This window comes from Geotrypetes seraphini, chromosome 1, assembly GCF_902459505.1.
Source record: "Geotrypetes seraphini chromosome 1, aGeoSer1.1, whole genome shotgun sequence".
Lineage (NCBI taxonomy): Eukaryota > Metazoa > Chordata > Amphibia > Gymnophiona > Dermophiidae > Geotrypetes > Geotrypetes seraphini.
In genome coordinates this window covers 211,184,139-211,209,455 of record NC_047084.1, presented here as the reverse complement: position 1 = coordinate 211,209,455, position 25,317 = coordinate 211,184,139, and the positions used below count along the sequence as shown (strand labels likewise).

At 40.7% G+C, this 25,317-nt stretch overlaps 1 protein-coding gene across 4 annotated transcripts in view; it reads left to right on the top strand.

The window, feature by feature from the left end:
• KIT (KIT proto-oncogene, receptor tyrosine kinase) overlaps positions 1 to 25,317 on the top strand; it is a 142,489-nt gene that overhangs the window by 81,643 nt on the left and 35,529 nt on the right. For all 4 annotated transcript variants that reach the window (XM_033945332.1, XM_033945313.1, XM_033945323.1 and 1 more), the window contains exons 4-12: positions 1,826 to 1,962; positions 4,480 to 4,639; positions 6,573 to 6,759; positions 10,221 to 10,336; positions 13,943 to 14,049; positions 14,144 to 14,270; positions 17,487 to 17,591; positions 17,680 to 17,790; positions 24,473 to 24,623. In XM_033945332.1, the coding sequence (XP_033801223.1) occupies positions 1,826 to 1,962; positions 4,480 to 4,639; positions 6,573 to 6,759; positions 10,221 to 10,336; positions 13,943 to 14,049; positions 14,144 to 14,270; positions 17,487 to 17,591; positions 17,680 to 17,790; positions 24,473 to 24,623 (1,201 nt within the window). The remainder of the gene's footprint in view (positions 1 to 1,825; positions 1,963 to 4,479; positions 4,640 to 6,572; positions 6,760 to 10,220; positions 10,337 to 13,942; positions 14,050 to 14,143; positions 14,271 to 17,486; positions 17,592 to 17,679; positions 17,791 to 24,472; positions 24,624 to 25,317) is intronic.

Genomic DNA, 25,317 nt, shown 5'->3' with positions numbered 1-25,317 from the left:
AAAGATTGCTTTTGGAGAAATTGTTTGTGATCCACTGAGTGAAAAGGTACCAAAAGTGGTTTATATGACTTATTTATATCATGAGAGAGAGAGAAAATTTCAGCCTCACGTATTATCACTGTAATTGTACAGTTTTAGTCTTGTTGTTAACCGCATTGAACTGCGAGGTATTGCGGTCTACAAATGAAGTTATTATTATTATTATTAAAAATGAGAAATATTTATCAATAGAAGTAATTAACCCCAGAAATCACATACCCCACCTTAGGTACCTTTTAGGCACTTGCAGTTTTTAGAAGGTAGAACATGAAAATCGTTAAAGTTGCAAAAAAAAAAAAAAAAAAAAAAAATTGCAGATTCCCATTCTACTGGGTTCTCATCTCTGTTTATACTTATTGTACTTTTTGTATGCATTTTTGCTAATATCCTATATAGAATGGTTATCTATTTTGGCACCTCAAATAAATATGAGAGAGAAAAATCCTTTTCACTGACACTACAGTACACAAAACTTTCAAAAATGAAAATTGCACTTCAAAACTTTTATACCCTTTATCTCTGTTATTCGGTATCTTTTCAGTGGGTCACATTTATTATTTTGTCCCATCTACTTGCCTCTCTGGCTGTGTTTCAGATCTGGTACTGTATACAGAAAGCCATCATCCATGTGCAGTAGTGACTTTTTATGAGCTTGTCTTATGTGGATGCGGGTGGGATCAAACCCCATGGGAAGTCTGAGACTGATAATTCAGGACCGGTTCAGCTGGGACAAATGTGTGGCGTTAATTATGGGGCACTTACAAATCTATGAAGAGACTGAATTATTAAGTAGAAGAACTTCAAATTGTATTTGGCAGTCAAGGGCTAAAAAATTGAAGGGGCGTTGGGGCTCATTTTCAAAGCACTTAAACGCACAAAGTGCCAGAAAAACCTATGGTACTTTGTACGTAAGTGTTTTGTGTGCAAATGCTTTGTGTGCAGGTGCTTTGAAAATTAGCCCCCATTATGAGTTCAATTCCCACTGCAGCTCCTTGTGACTCTGTGCAAGTCACTTAATACTTCATTGCTCCAGGTACAAAATAAGTATCTGTCTAAAATATGTAAACCGCTTTGATTGTGTAAACCACTGTGTGGTTTACAAGTCCCATCCTCTTTACCCAAGAGGAAGGAGTGGCCTAGTGGTTACAGCTACAGCCTCGGCACCCTAAGGTTGTGGGCAGTGGCATAGCGAGGGTGAGAGGCACCCGGGGCGGTGGCACCCCTCTCCCACCCTCTTCTTTGCCCCCTCTCCTTCCCCTGTACCTCTAACTTTCCTGATGCGAGCAGCATCACAAACTTGCTGCCCACATCGGCTCTTCCTCTGACGTCACTTCCTAGATTCGGGACCTGGAAGTGACGTTGGAGGGAGAACCGATGTTGGCGTAAACAGCAGGTTGGAGTTGCTGCTCATGCCAGCAAAGAGCTAGATGTACAGTGGGGAAGAAGTGAAGATGCGCACGCATGGGGGGGGGAGGAGTGGGAAGGAGTGAGAGGTTAGAAAGAAGGATGTGTGCCGGCATTCCCACCAAGACAGTGCCCAGGGGGGACCACTCTCCCCTCCTTACTACACTACTGGTTTTGGGTTCAAGCCCCGCAATGTTCCGTGTGACCATGAGCAAGTCACCTAATTTTCCATTACTCCAGGTACATTAGATAGATTGTGAGCATGCTGGAAAAATATGAAAAATGGTTGAATACCTAAAGGTAAATTTCTTAGACAACCTCCATTGATAGGCAGCATATAACTAGCATAAAACAAAAAATACATTGCATCTCTGTTTTCCAGCTCACAAAAGGATTCCTACCATAATCTTATCAAAAACTAAGCAACTTCTTAAAAAAGGAGAAAAGTTTGAAGTTACATGCACAGTCAGAGATGTGTTCAGCACAGTGGATGCTAAGTGGCTGGGAGCTTCAGATATGGTGAGGTACTTTTTATCTTTCCACTGGCATGTTTTAAAATATGTGGTACAAAACTTAATCCAGGAAAAGCACTATGTGGCCAATATTCAAGGTGATTTAAGTGGGCAGGAGGCCCTGGGCTGCCAAACCCCTGATATTCAGAGGCACTACACTGAGCAATGCTGCTGAATATTACCTCTGACCATTCACAAAAAAAGTGGGTAGGTCAGGGGACAGTGTCAGGGAGGAGCCTAGAATTATGTAACCCGTTCTGAGCTCTTTGGGGAGAACGGCATAGAAAACAAATGAAATAAATAAATTATGCAGGTGCTGGAAATATTCTGTACCAACACCCGCATAACTAAGTGGCCTAATTTTAGCACAGCTCAAACATTGTTCTAAATAAGGTTGCTGAGCCATGAAGATGCCGGCACTGAATATCAGGTCGACACTCTCATAACTTATTTTTTTAAATATGAACCTTGGATCCCTTTCCCACCCAACTACCTTGCTTCCAACCTGTTGTCATCAAGCAGCCCCCTCTCTCCCGGCCTACCTGCATTCCTGGTGCTACCGCAGTGGTTGTTGGGGGCAGGAGCACAGCTCCCTTTCTCCTGTTCCTTGTGGCACCCTTCCAAAATGGCTGCCGTGACCTCTTATGGCAGCTTGCTGTACTGCGCAGAATTCTAGGAGGAGGGACTGCTTTATGCCCGTGGGCATAAATATAAATCGCACATGTCATTTCTATGCAGACAATGTCCAGATGCATGATACAGAATCCCAAGAAAAAGAATATGCCAATGAATATGGCTAAGAATAAACTGTTCAAACCCAGCCAGAGCAGAATTGCCCTGGATAACCAAACTAATTTTCAAATTTCTCCCATCCTTCCTCTTAAGTAGTAAGCGATGGCATGGCTCTACCTATCTGCAAATAAGCTAAAATCCTTAGTGTGACTGTAGACTCCCACTTGACTATGCAAACACAATCGTCTCTCCAAACCATATGCCATAATCATACGCCTACGTGAACCCAAACCAAGTTATCTGTGTCGTGAACCCAAATGAAGTAATATAATCCCTGGACATGACCAGATTCTTCCAAATTGTAAATCCTATTTAACTCCTTCTGGGGCATATTAGTGATCCATAAATACTAATGTAATGTAAATAGCCTTAAGCATCCTTCCTTATAGCTATGTAATATCTGAAACCTGTGACAGTATTTACAAAGAAAAGATCTGGCAATGGTGCTAAACACACTGATCACCTTAAGACCTGATTTATACAACTTATGTTCTGGTTTATAAAATACCCAAGTCCATTACCTTCAGCATACTCAAAAAATAGCAGAATGCCTACTGATGAGACTTATAACTAAACAATTTCTGGTTTTCACAGCCTGCACATGCTGCCTCTCATCAGTAGGGTCCTCGAGACACTTAAGGATGTTTTAGAGATTGACAGAAGCTGTATGCTTTGGACAAAATTCTCTGTTCTAGTTCAATAAGCATGTCATTCTTGAACCTGTGGGTTGTGTATCTTTGAGCATGAGATCTGGTCTAGAGAGCCTCATTTACATTTTTGTTGCTCTGCCTCCCTTCACTTTGTGCAGTCCTGTAACTCCTCACAAAATGGTAGGAGCCTGTCCTGCTTGTGTTTATTTTTCCTTTAATTTTGTTTTGGGAGTTTTTAAATTTGCGTGGTGCTGGTGGTGGGGGTGTCCTGAGCTGTCAAACCTTACTTTCCTGTCGGTGTCTGAGCCATTCAGTGCTCAGGCAAGGATCAGAAAGTAAGGCAATGATAGCTCAGACTTGCCAGCAAATTTTGGCTGTAAATGTGGCACAACGAGGTTAAAGAATCACTCGGTGATTAAAGAGAATCGCTCATAGTGATCATTTTTAATATTAATGACCTCATTGTACTACATTTGCATGACAGTATCGGAGACTGCTAGAAAACTCGGAAAAGACCTCGATAAGCTAAAATACATGAACGCTAAACTGGCTGGAACCAGTTTAGCAAGCACGTTAAAGGCAGATTTTAGTTTTGAGAATCTGCCCCTCAGTCGGGTCTTCAGAATATCCACAATGAATATGCATGAGAGAGATTTGCATGCTCTGCTTCTTTTGTATGCAGATCTATCTAATGCATATTCATTGTAGATATCCAGAAAATGTAACTGGCTAGGAGTTGTCCCGGAGACTGGATTAAGAACCACTGACTTAAACTTATGTTATTATCTGTTTCTGCCATTTGTATTAATTTATTATAGACTTAACAGATGATAAGTCCTTATATTGCCAATAAGGGAGAACTTACATGGCAGTGACCAAGAGTAATCTGTATGATGCGATTTAGGAGCAGCTAAGAATATCCACTTTCTGTTTTCATTGTGGAAAGAGCCTGTGTCCTTTGAGCTGCAGGACAAATGCATTGTACCAGAATGTGCATGCTGCTGTTTTTACCTAAGCAAAAAGTAGCATTTTTGCATATGCCTTTCGTTTTTTTTAAACCAACAGATGTGTTTTTCTTATAGGTAATAAATGGCAAAAGTAAATCAAATGCTGATTATTCTTATGAACTTAACCTGACAATGCGCAGTGAGTCTGTGGAAGTCAATGATTCTGGAATATTCACCTGCCAAGCAAAGAACATCGTTGGAACAGCTAGTGCTTCAATAAGTTTGAATGTAATAGGTAGATACCTTTTTTCATATTTTTACAATAAGGAAATGTATATAGAGTGGGAAAGTTACTGCCGTATTCTTCTATCAGGAGCTGTGTCTCAGGTTTGGCACACATTTTCATAGTCTTGTAATGAAACCAAATAGCCTCATAAAATAAAACTAGTTTATATGGTTATTCCTTAGGTCTGGTAAATACACATTGATTTATGCTAAAAAAAAAATCTGGTTTAAGTGTCAGTGTACACAATGGCAGCAACGCTATAAATTGTCTCCTTGTTTTAGGTTGCCACTAAAGGAATGCCTAAGCCATTATAGAATGCTAGTCTTTAAGCCCGTTACATTAACGGGTGCTAGAATAGATGTGTGTCTGTCTTTCTTTCTTTAATTCTTTCTTTCTTTCTCTCTCTCTCTCCTTGGCCATTGTCTGTCTGTCTGTCTTTCTTTCTTTCTTTCTTTCTTTCTTTCTTTCTTTCTTTCTTTCTGTCTCTCTCTTTCCTCGGCTGTCTACCACCACCCCTTGCCTGCTCCCCCTGTCCAGCAGCACCCCTTCCCTGCTCCCTAATACCTGCTCCCATACTGCCGTTCTTACCCTCCCTCCATCCCGGCTTCCTGATCTTTTCTGGCCCACCGGCACGAACCGCTGCTGCTCTTCATTCGCGTCTGCCCTCCTCTTCAAAGCAGCCTGTTGAGGATCGCCTGCCGGCTGTAGCGAATCTCGCAGGTCGCTCTCCACTTCCTTTGACGTACAGGATCACGTCAGAGGGAACGTGCTCCCGAGGTGGAGAGCAACCTGTGAGGTTCGCTGCAGCCGGCTGGCGATCCTCAGCAGGCTGCTTTGAAGAGGAGGGCAGACGCGAATGAAGAGCAGCGGCGGCAGCGGTTTGTTGTATGGCGAGCCGATTTTGAACACCCACGGGCCTTAGAGTGAGTGAGGGCGGGAGGGGGGAGTTGTCAGCGTGACTTATTTTACAACAAGATAAAGATCAACTGCATAATTCTGCAAAAATTATGCCTGAGGTATAGACTAATTATGTCTTTAAAAATGCAAAACATTTATCAATAAAGTATGCTTTTTGAAAAAATAGCAAACTGGGTTGTACAACATGAAAAACACCAAAATTGTGAAAAAAAATTTGTACTGTTCCTTTAGTACACAAAACTTTCAAAAACGAAACTGGCTCCTCTGCAACCTTTATCCCTTCTATTTGTAACACCACTTGGTTGCTTTTTGCTCTGTGGGTTACATATAAACTGGCTGTTATAGAAGAAAATCCTGCATGCCGAGAGCGTATTATAAAGATGGTGTAAGTGTGGGTGCCTAAATGTGACAAGGACACACACCCTACAGCAGTGGTTCTCAACCCTGTATTAGGGGACCCCCAGCCAGTTGGGTTTTCAAGATATCCCTAATGAATATGCATAAGAGAGATTTGCATATAATGGAAGTGGCAGGTATGCAAATCTCTCTCATGCATATTCGTTGAGAACCACTGCTGTAGGGTGTGTGTCCCTGTCACATTTAGGCACTGCCCTACAGCATTGCGCATGTAAGTGGGAGCTTTGTTTATGTCCCACCCAGATCCCTCCCCTGCATCCGCCCCCATTGTAACCACTAACTTTGTAAGTTAAGTGATAAGTTACAGAGTAGGGGGATTATTGATATTTATGTGTGTATGTGTGCACATACATAAATATCAGCATTTTGTACATGCATAGTGCAATCATAAATGGATTATAGAATTGTCTTCTATCCTGATAGAGCCAAGGAAGCCTGTAAGGATTTTCAGCAAGAGCATCGGTATATCACCTGGTTAACTACTGGAGATATCTGGATATTTCCCTTTGAATTTTGATTGGACTATTTTGGACTGGTGTGTAAGGACTGAACAACTGAGTGGAGGATTTTCATCCTTACTGATTTCTTTTTTCATTCTGATTACCAGAGATAGGGTTCATCAACTTGTCTAATGTCCCTAACGCAACAATAGATGTAAATGCGGGAGAAAACCTGGTTTTAATGATAGATTATGAGGCATATCCAAAACCGGAAGGATTGTGGACCTATATGAATGAAACCTTACTAAACACATCAGATCATTATGTAAGAACACAAGAAGAGGATGATAACAGGTAAAAGTTTATATAAATGTTTTATTCTGTTCTGCTTTCTTGATTCTTCATAACAAAATAAAAGAATAATCATATAAAGCAGTATCACAAGATTACTGCTGGGAGGAGAGAGGGTGATATACACAGATGGGGAGAGGGACCTTGGGGTGATCGTGTCTGAGGATCTGAAGGCTTCGAAACAGTGTGATAAGGCGGATGGCTGTAGTCAGAATAATGCTAGGCTATATAGAAAGAAGAGTAACCAGCAAAAGAAGGGAGGTGTTGATGCCCCTATATAGGTCTGTGGTGAGGCCACACTTGGAATATTGTGTTCAGTTTTGGAGGCCATATCTGGTGAAGGATATAAAAAGACTTGAAGCGGTCCAGGGGAAGGTAACAAAAATGGTAAGAGGTTTGAGACTGGAAGATGTAAATATGTATACTGTACATACTCAAATATAAACAGAGATTTTTGGGCCCAAAAAATGGGTATTGAGTGAGGATCAGACCTTTCTAGAAGGGGCGAAGAAGAATAAAGAATCTGCTTATTTGAGTACTGTCTAATATTCAGCTGGAACCTGCAAAACTGGTGGCTAACACTTGACTGATCATTCCTGGGTATTCAGCACTGATGTCTGGACATGACCCAGTATTGAATATCTAGGTTTAATTTAGCTAGCAATGATCAACAAATTAAAAAAAAAAGTACTGACAGCCATCAGCTGAATATTAATCAAGAAATTTGTAGATTTTTGTATATGGTGTATACTGTAAAAATGTTTTGTTACATCTACTCCAGATCCAGTACATGTAGTGATCAATCCATTCCCATGAACTGGACTTGTAGAAGTGAGAATACTTACAGCTCTGAGCACCTCCCATATGAAGGTGGAGCCCAGTGCACCCGCCAGTTTTTCTTCTGCAAGCAAACTGCAGAGGTGTTTCTGCTCTGCTTAGATTTTTTTCTTCAACACAGACTGTAGACAAGTGTTTCTTACCGTACCATGCAACAAGAAGCTCAGGAGACAAATTCTGTCTCTCTTGGAAATACAGACTCTGACTGTTTGGCATTCCTTCAGGTGTTGGGCTCCATGACAGCCATGCTGGCAGTTGTCCCCTGAGCCAGGACTCATATGTGTTTTCTTCAAAACTCCCTTCTATCTCGGTGGTCTCCACAGAGACATCCTCTTCAGATGCAGCTCCCTTGGACATGAGCTGCAAGGTTCAGCCTACGCTGGTGGTTTCAGTATATATCCTAGTCGAATGGCATGCCTCTCCAGATCTCAAACTGGATGACTCTCAGATCTATGCCAACCTTTTTGGCTGGTGAGCTCATTAGGGAACCACTTGGTTTAGAGCCAGTGGACCCCACATCAAAAGAAGTGGTCCATAAACCGTCTGGAACTCAGAACCATTTGACTGGCCTTGAAGGCTCTAGAAATTGTCCTAGAGGAAAAATCTGTAAGCGTGTTCTCCAACATAGCCACAGCTGTGGCATACATGAAGAGGCGGGGGGGCCACAGCTGTGGCATACGTGAAGAGGCAGGGGGCACAAGAAGCATCCCTGTTGCGTCTGTAAACTCAGATGCTCTTTCATTGGGCAAAAGTACACCTTCAGGGTCTTTCTGCTGTCCATGTAGCCACAGTGGAAAATGTTCAGATCAACTTTCTAAGTCGACAGTTCCTGGACCCAATGCAATGGTCATACTTGCACAAGGCGTTCAGTCTAATTGTGCATTGCTGAGGCAGACCAGTGATGGATTTCGCCAAGAAAGCAAAGTCCAAATGCTTCTTCAGTCGAAGAGTGGAACCAGGAAGCTCGGAGTTGGACACATTGATCCAGACCTGACCGCATGTCAGGCTCCTTTAAGTCTTCCCTCCTTGGCCCATGGTCTGCCAAATAGGACAGAGTTTTGAAGAAACTGGACTTGCTCCAGTTACGTCCAGTACTTGGAAAGGACAAATGACTTGCTTATTTCTGACCATCTGTTCATGATTACCAGCTTGGCAAACTGATGTCTAAGGCCTATATTGCTAAATGAATTCACATGGCCATCTTTTCAGCCTGCGTGGCCTGCAGTAAGCAGTCCCCAGTCTCTTCTCAAGGCATATTCGACAAGGAGTGCCATCTCTTCCTGGGCAGAATCATGGGTAGTTCCTCCCACAGAGATTTGTCAGGCAGCTATTTGGTCTACTCTGCATACTTTTTTCAAAATTTACAGAGTGGATATGGCAGCTTGGGAGGACGCTGCTTTTGGGTCCTTGGTCTTGCAGGCAGGCTTTTCTGTCCCACTCTGGACATCACTGCTTTGATACATCACCACATGTACAGAATCCGGAGTAGATGTAACAGAATGAAAGGATTAGGTTCTTACTTAGATGATGATCTTTCTGATAAGCTACTATGGATTCTGTATGGCCTGCCCTCTGTCTCTCTTTAGCATTGCATGTTTTTCTGCCTCAGATATTTCTGTGTTCCAGGCCTGGAGTTCTTCTATCAGCCAGATGGCTAAACATCAAGAAATCCTGTATGAGTAAGTATATTCCTCAGCCTCTGGCTTCCTTAATGTTTGTGCCCATTTCCCACAGCAGGTTGTTTCTCTATGGTTGTTTTCCGATTGTTATGTTGAATTGTTCTAATTCTTGTCTTCTGAGTTACAGAGCAGAACAGAATTGTTTATTGTATGCGAGGAGATTTCCCGTTCCCCTCCTTCTTTGTCTTCTGTTGATTGCTTTGGGACTTAACTGGAGGTGCTCAAAGCTATAAGTATTCTCACTTCTGCAAGTCCAGTTTACGAGAATGGATTGATCACTACATGTATGGAATCCGTAGTAGATTAACAGAAAATTATCCAGATAAGAACCTAATCTTTCATTATAGAAGGAATCTGCAGTATTCTTTTTCTGCCTCTTCATATAGGTTGTAGCTGTTCCAACAGATAATGCCTATTGTCATGTGATTTTATACATTTGTAGTAAAAATAATGCCAGTCTTTACATGCCATGAAAATACAAATGTCCTGGTTAGGTAATTGTTGTGCCATTTTCTCTAGTTATAGCTTAAATATTCACAACACCCAGTCATTGTTATCATTACTAGTCCAAAAGGGACCAAATACTTATTATTTTAGACTTTTTATGATTCTCAGAGGGCTTAAGAATCCCGTTAGTTCATGTGACAGTTAAAAAAGATATAAAAGTTAAAAAAAAAGTATTAAATTTATATAAACAAACAAATTATTGATCCTATGACGATCGGGTTCTGTGATTTGAGTCACATGAACTAACGGGATTCTTAAGCCCTCTGAGGATCATAAAAAGTCTAAAATAATAAGTATTTGGCCCCTTTTGGACTAGTAATGATAACAATGACTGGGTGTTGAGTATATTGAATGAAAATACAGATGACATAATCAACCTCAAGACAGACAATTCTTGCAACAAAAAAGAGGCTGAATTCTATATTTCTTTAAATTATTCAGATACTTTAGTGAACTCCACCTAATCCGACTGAAAGGAACAGAAGGAGGCTTTTATTCATACTATGTCTCCAACGGTGATGCCTCCTCCTTTGTGACATTTGAAGTTGATGTAAAAAGTAAGTAATCTTATACAACCTTCCTTTCTTTAATTACATTTCGGTGTTGATATACCAAAGTATGTTACTGTGTTAGAGAATGGCATCACATTATAATGGGATTCATTTCTTTATTGAAGGCATTTCATATTTTTGTGGCATATTTTTGCTCCGGTATCCATTTTGCACTGGAACTGTCGGCTTGTGATTACTGCACACATAGGCTTTTGTTCATTATCAATTTAAATTGCGGTTTTGTCTTAAACCTTATCAACTGTGGACCCCTGAGGAAGGCGTGTTTTCTGAAACACAGACCGTGTCGGGTCCCTTGGTTTGTGAAAAGGTGGTATTAGTGACCGCACTTAATATTTGGTATAATAAACACAGCCTGCACTTTGTACATATTGTCTGCAGTTTTTTTCTGTTTTTTTGCTAAATGTGTGTAAATGACCAGAATACTGGCATGTGCATGTGTATGTGCGCACCCACACATGAATATATACCAGCATTCTAATTATGTACTATTGTATAACTAAGAGCATATCTTTGAAAGTGGGCATTCACATGTTTGATGTACAGCGCTGCATATGTCTAGCAGCGCTATAGAAATAATAAGTAAGAGGAAGAGGAACATGGATGGGACATGCCTTACAAATGCAACATAGCAAGTACTGTAAGTTGCTACATGTATGCTGAAATCATGGTGCAAGCATTTACACCACCTCTATGGCTTGTGTCTAAATGCATATGCACCTATATTTCCAGTTATGCTAGTATTTGGTAAAGGAATGTAGATATGTAAGGGTCGATATTCAAAGCAATTTAAGTAGCCAGAAAAGACTCCTGCTAGTTAAATATCCTCTTTGGGGCTAACCTCTCACTGGTTAGTGCTGCTGAAAATAACTGGTTAGTGCCAAACTGAACATTAGCTCTTTTGGGGACATTCCGGGGAGGGAAGGGTATGAAGTCACCACTTGACCAGTTAAGTGCCAATATTAACTGCATAAAAGTCAATCCTATCTTTATTTATTTATTTCATTTTCTATCCCGTTCTCCCCAAAGAGCTCAGAAAGGGTTACAGGTTAACATGCATAATATGCATAGCATACAGTTAGACAGGTTACAATTTGTCATCCTTATGAACCATTGTGTTCATCCTAACTTTACCTAAATAGAGGATCTAGTTCCATATACATTTCTTTTTTCCCATTTAGGGGATTTAAGTGAAGAGGTAAATTTTTTTTATCACTTTTCTAAAGTTTAAGAGACCTTCAAGTGATCTGATTTGTGGGGATAGTCGATTCCTGTAGCTTGGTATGAAATGGGAATAGGATCGTTGTCTGACATTCTGTAGATGGAGGGTGTAACCAGGAGGTATCTGGAGACCAGTTTTAGTTAACATGTAGCTGGACGCCATGTTGTGCAAGGACTTGTATGCTGACATTAAACCCATAAAGACGCATCATTTGGCTATGGATAACCAGTGGGTTCATAAAACCTGGGAGACGGGATCATGGTTTGAAAGTTCTTTAGGAGTTTGATTGCTGCGTTTTTGGACATGTTGAAGACGATGTATGTTGTTGCTGTTAGTTCGATGAATAGGGTGTTGCAGTAGTCCATACGGGAGAGGACGAAGGCATAGAGAAGTTGGGTAAAGTCAGGTTCAGTGAAATAGTTCCTTATTTTTCGGAGTTGTCGAAGATAGTAGAATGAGGAAGAGACTACTTGAGAAATATGGTTGGAGAGAGAGAGGTTAGAGACGAGGAGTATTCTTAAGCTGTGTGCTTGGTCTTTTGCAGTAATGATAGTAGATTGCAAGAGAAGAGAGGGACAGGTGTAGGTGCAGTGTTCTTTGTGGATCCAAATGAGCTCTGTTTTAGAGGTGTTTAGTTGTAGCTTGTTGATGGTCATCTGGTTTTTGATTTCCGAGAGGCAGTTGAGAAATTTTGTGATCAGGGAGTCATGTTTTTTTTTCCCAGTGGAAGGAGTAAATCTGGATTTTGAATTTGTGGGTTATGTTTAGGACAGGTCTAATGCAGAGATTAAACAGTAGATGGGTTAGTAGAGCACCCTGAGGAATGCTGTATTTGATTGGCATTGGTTTTGGTTTATTCAGTAACCCATCACCGGTTAGTCAGCTCCAAAAAAAAAAAAAAGAATATTCAGTGGCACATCCTGGATAAGGCCCTGCATTGAATATCTATGTTTAATCCCATCAGCAATCAGCAGAATGCTGATTGTCACTGGCTGAATATCGAGCTCCTACCTTCCCTTAAAGAATAAGTTCCCTAATTATAGGCACAACCTGTCCTCATATTTACTCCATGTCCCATTTAATACATCATGATCTTTTACTTTATTGCAGAATTGAGTAAATCTAGCCTCTAGTACAGCTGGAGGTAGGTGTTGGTATATTAGGCCTGGGAAGACTGGATAGGCCATATGGTCTTTATCTGCCTTCATTTTCTGATTTGATGTCTGTTTATGTGGGAAGCTTACAAAGTACAGGGTGCCCACAAAAACACTCCTTGATTTTAAATGGTTACAAAATCAAAACTTATTGGAATATGTTTATAAATAAGATGATAGCAAGTACAAGTCTAATTAGTGCAGAAGTTACAACATTCAGACAATGCAATGCGACAAAATGACTAGGTGTTCCTCAAGTGGCCCCTGAGATCACCGGACATTACTGTTTGTGACTTTTTCCTTTGGGGGTATGTACCTCCAATACCCGCAACTATGAATGAACTGCAGAAACGCATCACTGAAGCTATAAACGCGATCACGCCGGATATGCTTTGGAGAGTCTGGTCCGAGCTCAATTATCGCAGCGATGTTTGACGAGTAACAATTAGGGGTGCACATCGAGTGTATGTAATCAACAGATATCACATGAAACTTTGAGTTGATGAAACTCTTGTCTCAAAGGTGAAAGAATATTCCAATAAATTTTGGTTTTGTAACCATTTAAAATCAAGGAGTATTTTTATGGGCACCCTGTACTATAAGTTATGTGAAAATGCCATATTTAGGCATGCCCATGTACACCTGGCATAAATGTGTACACTTACATTTAGGTGCTAAATTTTGGCAGCCTACTATAGAATTGCCTTCAGTATATGCCATCATCTCATGGTATGTACTCTTCAACTAGTCAACATTCTGTAGAAGGTCACTTACACTCACTCATGTGTTGCCATATCTTCATGTAAATGATTAAAATACTCTAAAGTGGGTGCACACTTTACAGCTTAAAGTATGCTCCCCCATATTGATTTATCCCTTAAAATGCATTGATGATATAAATGCTTATGTTATTATATTGCTAGAGAATATGGTAAAAGCAGTTAGCTTAGCAGGATTTTAAAAAAGTTGGAATAATTTCCTGAAAGAAAAGTCCATAAGCCCATTATTAAGATGGACTTGGGAAAATCCATTGCTTATTTCATGGTTAGGTCATATAGCCTTTATCTGTCTTTATTTTTCTATGATAAGCAGCATAAAAACTGTTTTACTCTTTTGGAATCTTGCCAGATATTTATGACTTGGATTTGCCACTGTTGAAATAGACTACTATCCTAGTATGGCAATGGTTATGTTAAATAAATATTTTTATCTTTCTAGAAATTCTCAGTACACACACCCTCTTCACGCCTTTATTGATAGGGTTTGCAGTAGCAGCAGGGCTGATGGGATTTGCAGTTGCAGTACTTGTGTATAAATATCTACAGGTAAAGTATCATAGTACCATGTTTTAACTTTTTGATATATTTGGTATGCTTATTGTACCGGATGGAATATTACATTTTATTTCTTATTTTATAGAAACCAAAGTATGAAGTACAATGGAAGGTTGTTGAGGAAATCAATGGCAACAACTATGTTTATATAGACCCAACCCAACTTCCTTATGATCAAAAATGGGAGTTTCCACGAGACAGACTGTGTTTTGGTTAGTTTATATCCTCCTTCTCCTGTGTAACACTTTAGGCAAGGACCATTTTTTATGAATTGCTGTAGCTTATCTTCAAGTTCAGTTTTTAAAAGGACTTGTCTTTCTCCAGTGTTTTGCTTTGGATAAAACTTTCCAGTTTTTTTTTTTTTGTTTTTTTTTGCTTTAGGTAAAACTTTCTGAAGAGAAGTTGCCCATACCTGTAAGAGTGCTGAGTTGGTGCAAAAACCTGTCAATGTACAGTTTTGCTGAACACCATATTTTTGGGAGGAGAGTGTGGCATAATGGTTAGAGCTACATTCTCAGCACCCTGAGGTTGTGGGTTCAAACCCTGCACTGCTCTTTGTGACCCTGGTTAAGTCACTTAATCCTCTACTGTACATTAGATAGATTGTGAGCCCATCAGAACAGACAGGGAAAATGCTTGAAGTACCTTTATGTAAACCACTTTGAGTGTGGTTGTAAAGCTACAAAAAGGTAGTATATAAGTCCCAATCCCTTTCCTAAATTCATGGCATAAATTAGGTCACATCTTCATTCCACATTGAGGATGGTCCAGATGTAAATTAGAAGAAAACATTGTTAATCTCCTGGTAAATCAAATATTTTCTGTTTTCTGTTCAGTTGGGATTAAATCTGCATGATGGTACATGCTGTTCTTGTTAAACTGTCATTCTAATATGGGGGGTTGGGGATTGGGGGAGGCCTTGTCAACCACCCAATTAGCTTCACAAAAAATTTCAAGTACAGTGGTGCCTCGCATAACGAACGCCTCGCACAGCGAACGCTGCGCACAACGAACTTTATGTCTTGCTCCCTACAACGAACTTCGTTTCACACAACGAAGTCGCCCGAGCTGCATCCTTCCGCGCAGGCACTGCGCTTAACTGCCCTCTCTCCGCCTGGCTCCCTCTTGCCCCCCCGACTCCCCGACACGATCGGGGCAAAAAGGAGCCCAAGCCCTCTTGCCCCGCCGATTCCCCAACTCCCCGACAATATCGGGCCAGGAGGGAGCCCAAGTCCTCCTGGCCACGGCGACCCCCTAACCCCACCCTGCACTACATTACGGGCAGGAGGGATCCCAGGCTCTCCTGCCCTCGACGCAAACCCCCCCTCCCCCCAACGACCGCCCCCCCCCCAAGAACCTCCGACCGCCCCCCCAGCCGACCCGCGACCCCCCTGGCCGACCCCCACGACACCCCCAACCCCCTTCCCCATACCTTTCTGTAGTTGGCCGGACAGACGGGAGCCAAACCCGCCTGTCCGGCAGGCAGCCAACGACGGAATGAGGCCGGATTGGCCCATCCGTCCCAAAGCTCCGCCTACTGGTGGGGCCTAAGGCGCCTGGGCCAATCAGAATAGGCCCGGGAGCCTTAGGTCCCTCCTGGGGGCAGGGCCTGAGGCACATGGGCCCAACCCGACCATGTGCCTCAGGCCCTGCCCCCAGGAGGGACCTAAGGCTCCCGGGCCTATTCTGATTGGCCCAGGCGCCTTAGGCCCCACCAGTAGGCGGAGCTTTGGGACGGATGGGCCAATCCGGCCTCATTCCGTCGTTGGCTGCCTGCCGGACAGGCGGGTTTGGCTCCCGTCTGTCCGGCCAACTACAGAAAGGTACGGGGAAGGGGGTTGGGGGTGTCGTGGGGGTCGTCCAGGGGGGTCGCGGGTCGGCTGGGGGGGCGGTCGGAGGTTCTTGGGGGGGGCTGTCGTTGGGGGGAGGGGGGTTTTGCGTCGAGGGCAGGAGGGCCTGGGATCCCTCCTGCCCGTAATGTAGTGCAGGGTGGGGTTAGGGGGTCGCCGTGGCCAGGAGGACTTGGGCTCCCTCCTGGCCCGATATTGTCGGGGAGTTGGGGAATCGGCGGGGCAAGAGGGCTTGGGCTCCCTTTTGCCCCGATCGTGTCGGGGAGTCGGGGGGGCAAGAGGGCTTGAGCTCCCTCTTGCCCCGATCGTGTCGGGGGTGCCAGGGACCACACGGAGTCACCCACCGTACCACCCGATTCGGGTAAGCGCAGGTATCGGTGGGTGGCTTATTTGCGGGGGGGGGGGCCTTATTTTACATTTTTTTCTAAAAAGGGGGGGCTGTCTTATTTGATGGCCCTGCCTTATCATCGGGGAAACACGGTAGAAAAAAAAAAAAAATGAACAGTTAAGTCCCAGTTTTTGCCGCTGAGACTCTGCCCTCTCTCACTGTAAAATTAGACTCTACTTAGTCTGTCTTTAAATTTTAAAAATGTGTGTTGTTTTAAAAAACAATTATGTTTTTAGATGTATCTAAATAAAAATAGTAACCAAAAATTTATCTTTTTTTATGTCACCTTAGCATATTTTATGCTACAGAACGAATTATTTTGTTTTACATGTATTCTTATGGGAAAACGCGTTTCACACAACGAACGTTTCACATAACAAACTTGCTCCTGGAACGGATTAAGTTCGTTGTGTGAGGCACCACTGTATCTTCAGTGACCTTGTTTTGACAGCTAACACAACGGCTCTCACCTCAGTTTCACTTGCTATATATAGAAGCCTCTTTGTTACTTTATCCTTTCTGACACAAACATCTGTCCTCCTTGATTGCCTTTGGGCAAAATTTGAATAGATGTTTTACACCAGATTTACTAGCCAATTTATTTTATTCCTGGGGCAGTTTTAATATTAAATAACAAACTGTGTTTGTTGATAGGTTGTTGGTCTTTGAATACAATTTAAAAGAATTAATAATATGAACTGAGTAGTGACATGACATTATGAATAAAGCAAGTTCCACATCTTTAACTTGTGTTTGGTACAAAATAAGGGCTAGATTTGTAAAAGTGAGCTATTGCAGTACACACACTCACATATATGAATGCTTTATCTACAACGGGTTGCAATTTATACAGTGGGGCTTATTTACTAATAATGCATTTTAATGGCTTTGGCGTGCTCTAATGCAGTAGTGTATTTTGGAAACTACAAATTTAGGCCTTTGATTATAATTTTAGACCTGTATAATGCTATCTGAAGAAGGAGTTTATGTGGTTCAAAAAGCTCATATGTGCATTAACATATCTGGATAGATTTCATGCTGGTCGCATAAAATGTATCACAGTCTTCAAGGGATCCACTTGAGAATCATGTAGGCGATTGCTTGTTTTAAAAGAAAAAAAAAGGCCTATATTGCAACATATTCCTCGTAGAGTATGCAGCATGAAGAATAATATTATTCTATCTTTTTAGGTAAAATTCTTGGTGCTGGCGCTTTTGGGAAAGTTGTGGAGGCTACTGCATATGGCCTTTTTAAATCTGACTCTCCATTAACAGTAGCTGTTAAAATGCTCAAAAGTAAGTTGCTCATATGTATTTAGAGATATTTTTTTCTATATTCTGTTCCCCACTACTTGCTATATAAAACTTTATACGTTAATTTCAGCAAGTGCTCATGCAACTGAAAGAGAAGCCCTCATGTCTGAACTTAAGGTGTTGAGTTACCTCGGACACCATATGAATATTGTGAATCTTCTCGGAGCCTGCACCATTGGAGGTAACAATTTGAAAAATCATACTGATGCTGATTTTAAGCTAGCTTTGAAGAGAAGGCTTATGAGATCACTTTGATTTTTTTTATTTTTATTTTTATTTTATTTTATATATACAACACATACATATAAGCAATCAAAACAATCTGATCTCTTGGATTAAACCTTGCGATGATATATATGGTCTTTAAAAACAGATAGTGCTTCATGGAAATATCACCATATAGCTCTAATTTTCATCATCAGTCCATGTACGCTTTCCAATAAGCGTTATCTAGTCTAATCTAATCTAATCTTCATTTTATATACCGAATCTACTCCCTAAGGAGCTTGACTCGGTTTACAGTTTGTTAAAAAATAAAACATAAGAAGTAAAAACTGTGGGATAAAAGCAGAAATTGGGTAGATTAGATGGATGGAAAAAGTGTCTGTAATTAATGTTCAATGTCCCCATTGTAGTCGCAATTTAGGGGCTTCAGCGGTGTTTTGAGACCCAACTCTCACATGTTCATGACTCATGACCCGGAGAGGGGGCTAAGCCCATGACTCCCACCCCCTGCATCACAATGCACATGGACGCTCCTTAGGCACCCATTCAGCACAAACTTGGCATGATATAGGGGTAAAATCATCTGAGGAGTCCATTACAATCAATTTAAACCAAAATTGAGGTGTTTTGGAGGCAGATAGAAACTTTTAAAATAAAATTGGAATATCCAAGGTGGTCATTGCTGCATTTTGGTGCTAAAAAATGGCCCTTGGGAGCAAAACTAAAAATTCAAAAATGCTGAAAATAGGATTTTAGAGGTGGGGAATCTTTGGTTCATTTCTAACCCACCCCGAATTTCCCATAGACAGTAATGAGCTGTGTTCACAGACCTGCCATGTGCTGTGCCTGCATCAGCTTCTCACTGCAGTTGGAAATGGAGAATAAATTTCTGCCTCAGACAAGCAAGGGTGGCTCCAGTGGCTTGTCTTTTCAGGCTGCCTTTTATTCAGGTTCCAAAACCTGAAATCCTCGACCCCTCACAATCCCACATGATTCTTCAGGGGGACACAGCCGACATCTTCCAAGCTTCCTGTCCAGTCATGGGGTCAAATCAGCCTGCACTCCAATGCCTGACTCCGCAGCTCCAAGTGTTAGAGCAGGCAAGCCAGGCAGGTGCTTTATAAGTGTAGTCCTCCTGACTTCAGATCCCAACGTCTGACCCTACACCCAGCAGAGCTGTCTTAGGACTACAAAGAACCTTTTAGCATAGAAGCCTCAATAAAGACTGGATTAAGACCCAAAAATAACAAATCTAGTGCAGAGCAGAGGAAAAGACACCTTCTCAACTTACTTGTAGATGTTAAAACTGAAGAGAGAAAGCACTGCCCAGGGAGACAAGGAGGCAGAGCTGAAAAAAATGATTGATTGCCTTTTACAATCCAACTTGTGAGTAGGGGTATTCAATTCATCTTTAAGGAATTGTATGCTATTCTACAGGAAAGAGGATTATCAAAGTAAGAACCTAATCCTTTTGTATTAAGAAAACATATTAATTACTACAATTTGTTATTTTATTTGATTATGTAACACAAATTGAGTATGGATTTCACCTGTAAAAAAGATGCGATTCAAACCAAGGGTACCCAAGATCTGTACTGCATGCAGCTGTGATCATCCTATCTCAAAAACTGGTAATGAAGAGCTAGGAAAGGTGCAGAGAGGGCAACACAATTAATAATAGTGGGAGCAGAGGTTGATGCTGGACAGACTTGAATGGTCTGTCCCACATAGTGAGAGACAAAGAAGAGTGGCCAAATCCAGCATGGGGGAATGGAGCACGATGCCGGACAAACCTGTACAGTGAAGGTGAAGGTTTGACAACTCCAGTATGTTGATCATTTTATTGTCACATACTGCAAGTGGGGGAACTGTGCATCTTAGGAGGGAGGGGAAGGCATCTTGACTGGTAAGTTGAATATTGTCAGCAAAACACCACATATCATCCCCATAATGTCTGGCATGATGTTGACTTCACAATCAGCATTTAAACATGGGTAACCTGGGCCTACACAGAATAATGAGCAAGATTGTGGTCACCATTTTTGGGCAGACTGGATGGATTGTGAGGGTCTTTTCTTGCCATCATTTACTGTATTACTGTGCTAACGGACATATATAACTGCTTGCTTATGAAGAAAAGCAAAATAGGTTGAGTCTCCTTTAACTCGGAGAAGAGACAACTATGAAGGGATGTGATAAGAGGTCTATAAAACTAGAGGCCTTTAGAACAAGGGGGCAATCTGTAACTTGGAAATCTATAAATGTAGGCATCACAATGATGCATGCTGAGCTCAAATTCTATAACAATATATGGGAAGACTTAAGCTGTTATAGAATACTAGTGTAAAGCCTCATTGGTTTGTCATGCTTTAGACACACTCACTTATGCTAAGTCAATAACTGGTGTGCACAACCAATACTTTTGTTTTTTTTGCCTAGCCTTGTAAAATACAAAACTCATAGAGCTTTTTCTCAGCAACTACTTGGAATTTCATTGTGAAATTGTACACCTTATTTATTTTTACTATCTACGTCTTTGTGCTGAGTGTGATTATCTTTTAACACAGCAAAGTTACAGACTTTTTAGCATGACCACTCAGCGATTTTCATGCATTCAAAATGTTTGCGCTGTAAAACCTACCATTATTTGAAGAAAAAAAAATCAGGGTACTAGCTTACTGTTTGTTAATGACATCATAGTAATGTAGAATTTTGTCTAGGGAGCCACAAACCATTGCCGAACTCAAGGAAGTGCCACAGATGATTTGGGACATCCTGGCACAGGGACCAATCGACAAAGCTGTTAAGAACTTCACAAAGCAACTGAAGGCCTGTGCTGTAGCTGACGGCAGACACTTTGGGAGCCTGATAAACGGCATCTAACTCCTAGGCATCATTCAGCGTGGTTGTCATTTATAGAATTGCGCCTAGCGGTGCCTAAGCATTCTTGGGCACCAGTAGGTGTAAAATCCTTAGGCACTCTCCATTTAGACCAGGATTTTCTTGACCTAAATGAGTGCGCCTAAGGTAGGTGCCTACTAGTACCTAACTCAATCCACACCTAAACCAAGCCTACTTACTGGTAGGCACCAGTAGGCGTCTCAGTGTAGATGCCTATATCGAAGTGTTAGGCATCTACCGGCAAATTAATTTTATAAATTGTTTTTTTGTTTTTTAATAGTGCTTCAATTATCAGCACCAATTTAAGCTAATTAAAAAAAAAAAGTTAGGCGCCTGGATCGGCTTCATGCACCAACCAATGCTCCTAACTGTAGGTGTCTTTTATAGAATCGGGGCCCTGGTTACGAAATTCTAACACATTGTTACTTGTATTATTTGAATGATGTTGTTTTATTGTGTTTTAGCTTGAACATTTTTAACATGCAAAAAATGTTATGTAATAATGCTAAAATATCAACAACATCAACATAGTATAAGATAAGTGTTGTTTAATAGTAATATGTAAGTATGATGACTAAAGTTCGTAAAATTTCTCTTTTAAATAATTCTTAAGGGTTACTTTTTTTCCACCCTTTATAAGTTGCATACTCGCTTAACAACGCATCCACAGCCCAGCCCAAGCTCTGCCTCCATGCCTGCTCCCTTACAGTCATGTGCATAGTGCACTTGCATCATAAACACCAATTAAGGCACCACTTACATGCACAAGGTGATGGCACTTTCTGCTCCTACGGTAGTTGTAGAACTGCCCTGCAAGTTAATAGAGACAGTCATTTAAAATAGCATCAGGGATAGGGGACATACTACAAAATTAAATTGGCAGCACATTCAAAACAAGTATTCATGATTTTTCAACCAGTGCACAATTAAACTGCAGAATTAGTCGCTAATTAATGTGGCCAAAGCTGTTAATGTTAATAGGTTTAAAACGGTTTGGACAGGTTTCTGGAGGACAAGTTCTTTTAGTAATTACTAACTAGGTAGTTATAAGAGGGGAGCAACTAGAAATGGATCACCCCATTAGGATCTGCCAGGTGAGCTGGCTGATAAGTTTGGCACATCTTATGTCCTTGCGGTTATTGCGAATATAAACTAAAATGTGTTTTTCTAAAGGTCTTTCTTTCATGATAAGCTTCTAAAGGAAGTAGCTGTCACAGGCTGAACTGTTATATTTGGAAAGTGAGCTTTCCTGGAGGATTAACACCTTGTAGTCCAGCCACTCAAATTAATCTTAACTGTATGTTGTATTTATTTTATATATTATACTCAAAAGATCTAGCCGGTACTAGTTTTAATTTGGCCTTGAACAGTTCCACAAATTTTTTTTTGCATTCAGTTCTGCAATGTAATTTGTCATCCTGTTAAGAGAAGTGAACTGTATTGTAAACAGAGCTATATCAGACGGATCAGAGTTTGAAATTTTTCTGAAATGTTTGGAAATGAATTGCTCCTCTCAGGAACCAAGAAAAGCTAAATAGAGCTGTATAAGTCGGACACACCCAGTGGAGAGCAGCAAATGGATCGTCCTGACTCCTTGTTTGTTTAATCTTTCTAATAAAATATTATTTCTAAATTGAAAGTTAAATATTATTTTAGATATAATCAGAGAACCAAAAAACATTTAAGCAGATTGTAACTGCATTACAGAGAAGTCTGAATTTAACCATTAGGTCTCACTTAAATCACAGTAACATAGTAAATGACAGCAGATAAAGACCTACATGGTCCATTCAATCTGCCCAACAAGGCAAATCTGCGCCCGCCACTCTGTACAGCTTATAGTTATTTATGGTTACACTGGTTGGCAATTTGCTATCATGCCAACAACATATATGTAGCTAAATTTGATGCAGTCTTGGGACAATCTTTTATACCAAGAGTATTAGTAACAGTATTTAAAAATCTGAACATTGAGATGTTTCCCCTCCCCCTTGAGATGCACAGTACCCTCACTCATAGAATATGGTATGATTCACATTGTTGATTGCCATCTGAGACCATTTAGATGTTACTATTAAAGACCTTTGCTGTTTTATAATAGAAACACTTTGGTCCTGATTCTGCAAAATGCGTCTAATGTTAGGCGCCCTTTGTAGAATCACGCTCAGCAGAGTTCAACACTGTTTAGGTGTCTAACTTTTAGGCATCCTTTAGAGAATCAGGTTTTAGGTGAGATTTAGACGTCCAAACAATGTCCTTAATGTTGTTATAATTTATTATGTTATTAGAATGAAAACCACAACATATGATAACCCATAGCAATTTTATGTTGTTTTTCATTATAATCCTAGGAGTTGGATCTGTTTAATGCTTTTATTTATTTCTCTTTCATCAGACAGAGTGACTGGGATTTGAACCAGCAACATTAGGGTAGAAGGGTATAGGTTTAACCAGTGTGCTACAGAGTAAGCTAGCAAGCTGCATAGCAATTTTAAAACTGGGTCTTATAGGCATTGTAAGGAAGTCTACTTTTAAGCACAGTTTAGGCTTCAGATAGACCTGAGTTCTGTGGATGGAACTTAGGCACTGTTTGGACGTTCTTCCGGAACTTGGACACAGTTTGGATGCCTCTAATCTATCATATCACAGGGCAGTCAGAGATACCTGCCTGGAAACTGCTATAGCTCAATAAGTAAAAGCCCTGTGCTCCTCATCCAGAGGTCATAAGTTCAAATCCTAACCAGCTCTCCAGCACATATTTTAATTGTGGCATTCTACCTTGTAGGTGCACCTTGATGATCTCACAATGAGGTCACTATTGTGCAGCTGCAAACCTCCATTTGCAATGAAGTAGAAGCCATGCTAAGGTCAGTTTCTACAGTATTTATTTTACAAAAAGTTTCATGTTTGGCAGAACCTTTTGTAAAATCCAGGGGGGAACATGACTATCCTGGCCTGGATGTCACAGTTCACACCTAAATATATATAAGCCTCAGTTGTACCTTCAATAATATCATATAATATGATTGTCCTAATTATTTCACATTAAGAACTAGCAATGCTTGATATTGTGGACACTAGTCAAAAATAGTGAATACTGTTAGATAGCTAGATTGTATGGACCTTCAGACAACCATCAGGATAAAAACCACCGATTGTTATTACTCTTCATCGGTCCAGCCTTTATTGATTATCAACCCTGAAGAAAGTTTTATTTTGTGAAACATGCATGTCGGGAGAGGAGAAGACAGGACAGTATCACTAGAAGCTACAGCTAAGTGATGTTCTGATTGTTACTAACATTTTAAGAAAATTCAGTTAAAAACTTTGAAAAAATTTTGATAATCAATAAAGGCTGGACCGACGAAGAGTAATAACAATCAGTGGTTTTTACCCTGATGGTTGTCTGAAGGTCCATACAATCTAGCTATACCATCATATGAGTATTTATCATAATACTCTAACAGTGTTCACTATTTTTGACTAGTGTCCACTCTATCATGCATTGCTAGTTCTTAATGTGAAATAATTAGGACAATCATATTATATGACAGTTCACACCTCAACATCCTTTGCAAAATGTGTCTTACTTGACTTGCCTAAGCTCTTTTTATTTCCCATTGCATTTGATACTTATTTACCATAAATTAAAGTATATGCTCGTTCAGGCAGGGATTTATTGTACCTGAATTACTAAACAGTGCTGGATATGTCCAAATACTATTTTTTGTTTTCAGGTCCTACCTTAGTTATCACAGAATACTGCTGCTACGGGGATCTTCTAAATTATTTGAGAAGAAAACGTGATTCATTTATTTGCCCAAAGTTTGAAGATCATGTGGAACTGGCACTTTACAAGAACCTTCTATACTCAAAAGAGTTTGTCTGGTAAGGATTATAAATAAGGCTTCTAATTACATTTTAAATGGTAAATGCTGTTATAAAATTCCTAATGGGAAAAATAAGAAATTGTCTCCCCCTCTACCCTTTTACTAAGCAGTGGCAGAGGTTTCTACCGCGGCCCGGAGTGCTAAATGCTTCGATCTGCTCCTATGCTCACAGCAATTCTATGAGTGTCAGAGCATTTAGTGCTCCTTGCCATGTTAGAAACCTCTACTGTGGCTTAGTAAAAGGGGAGTGTATTAGGGAAAGTAGGTTTTTACAATAAACACTATCACTCCTCTCCTCCTGCTGGCCTTAGATCCTATATTACTTTACATTACATTAGAGATTTCTATTCTGCCATTACCTTGAGGTTCAAGGCGTATTACAAAAGAGATATAGATGGTGGGTTACAAAAGGAGATCATTGGTCCTTTCTAGTGAAGGTAAAGAGAAGCTCGGGTATTATCGGTGAGTCGGGAAGGGAAGAAGGAAGGTATTCATGTTAAGACATTTTCAGGGATTTCTTGAAGAATATAGTTTTTATTTCTTTTCTGAACATCTTGTAGTCTGGGGTACCGTATTTTCTCGCATATAACGTGCGCGTTATACGTGGTTTTTACGTACCGTGCATACCCTTGCACGTTATACGTGTGAGTGCGTTGTACAAAATTTTTTTTTACATAGTTCCCCCCCCCTGA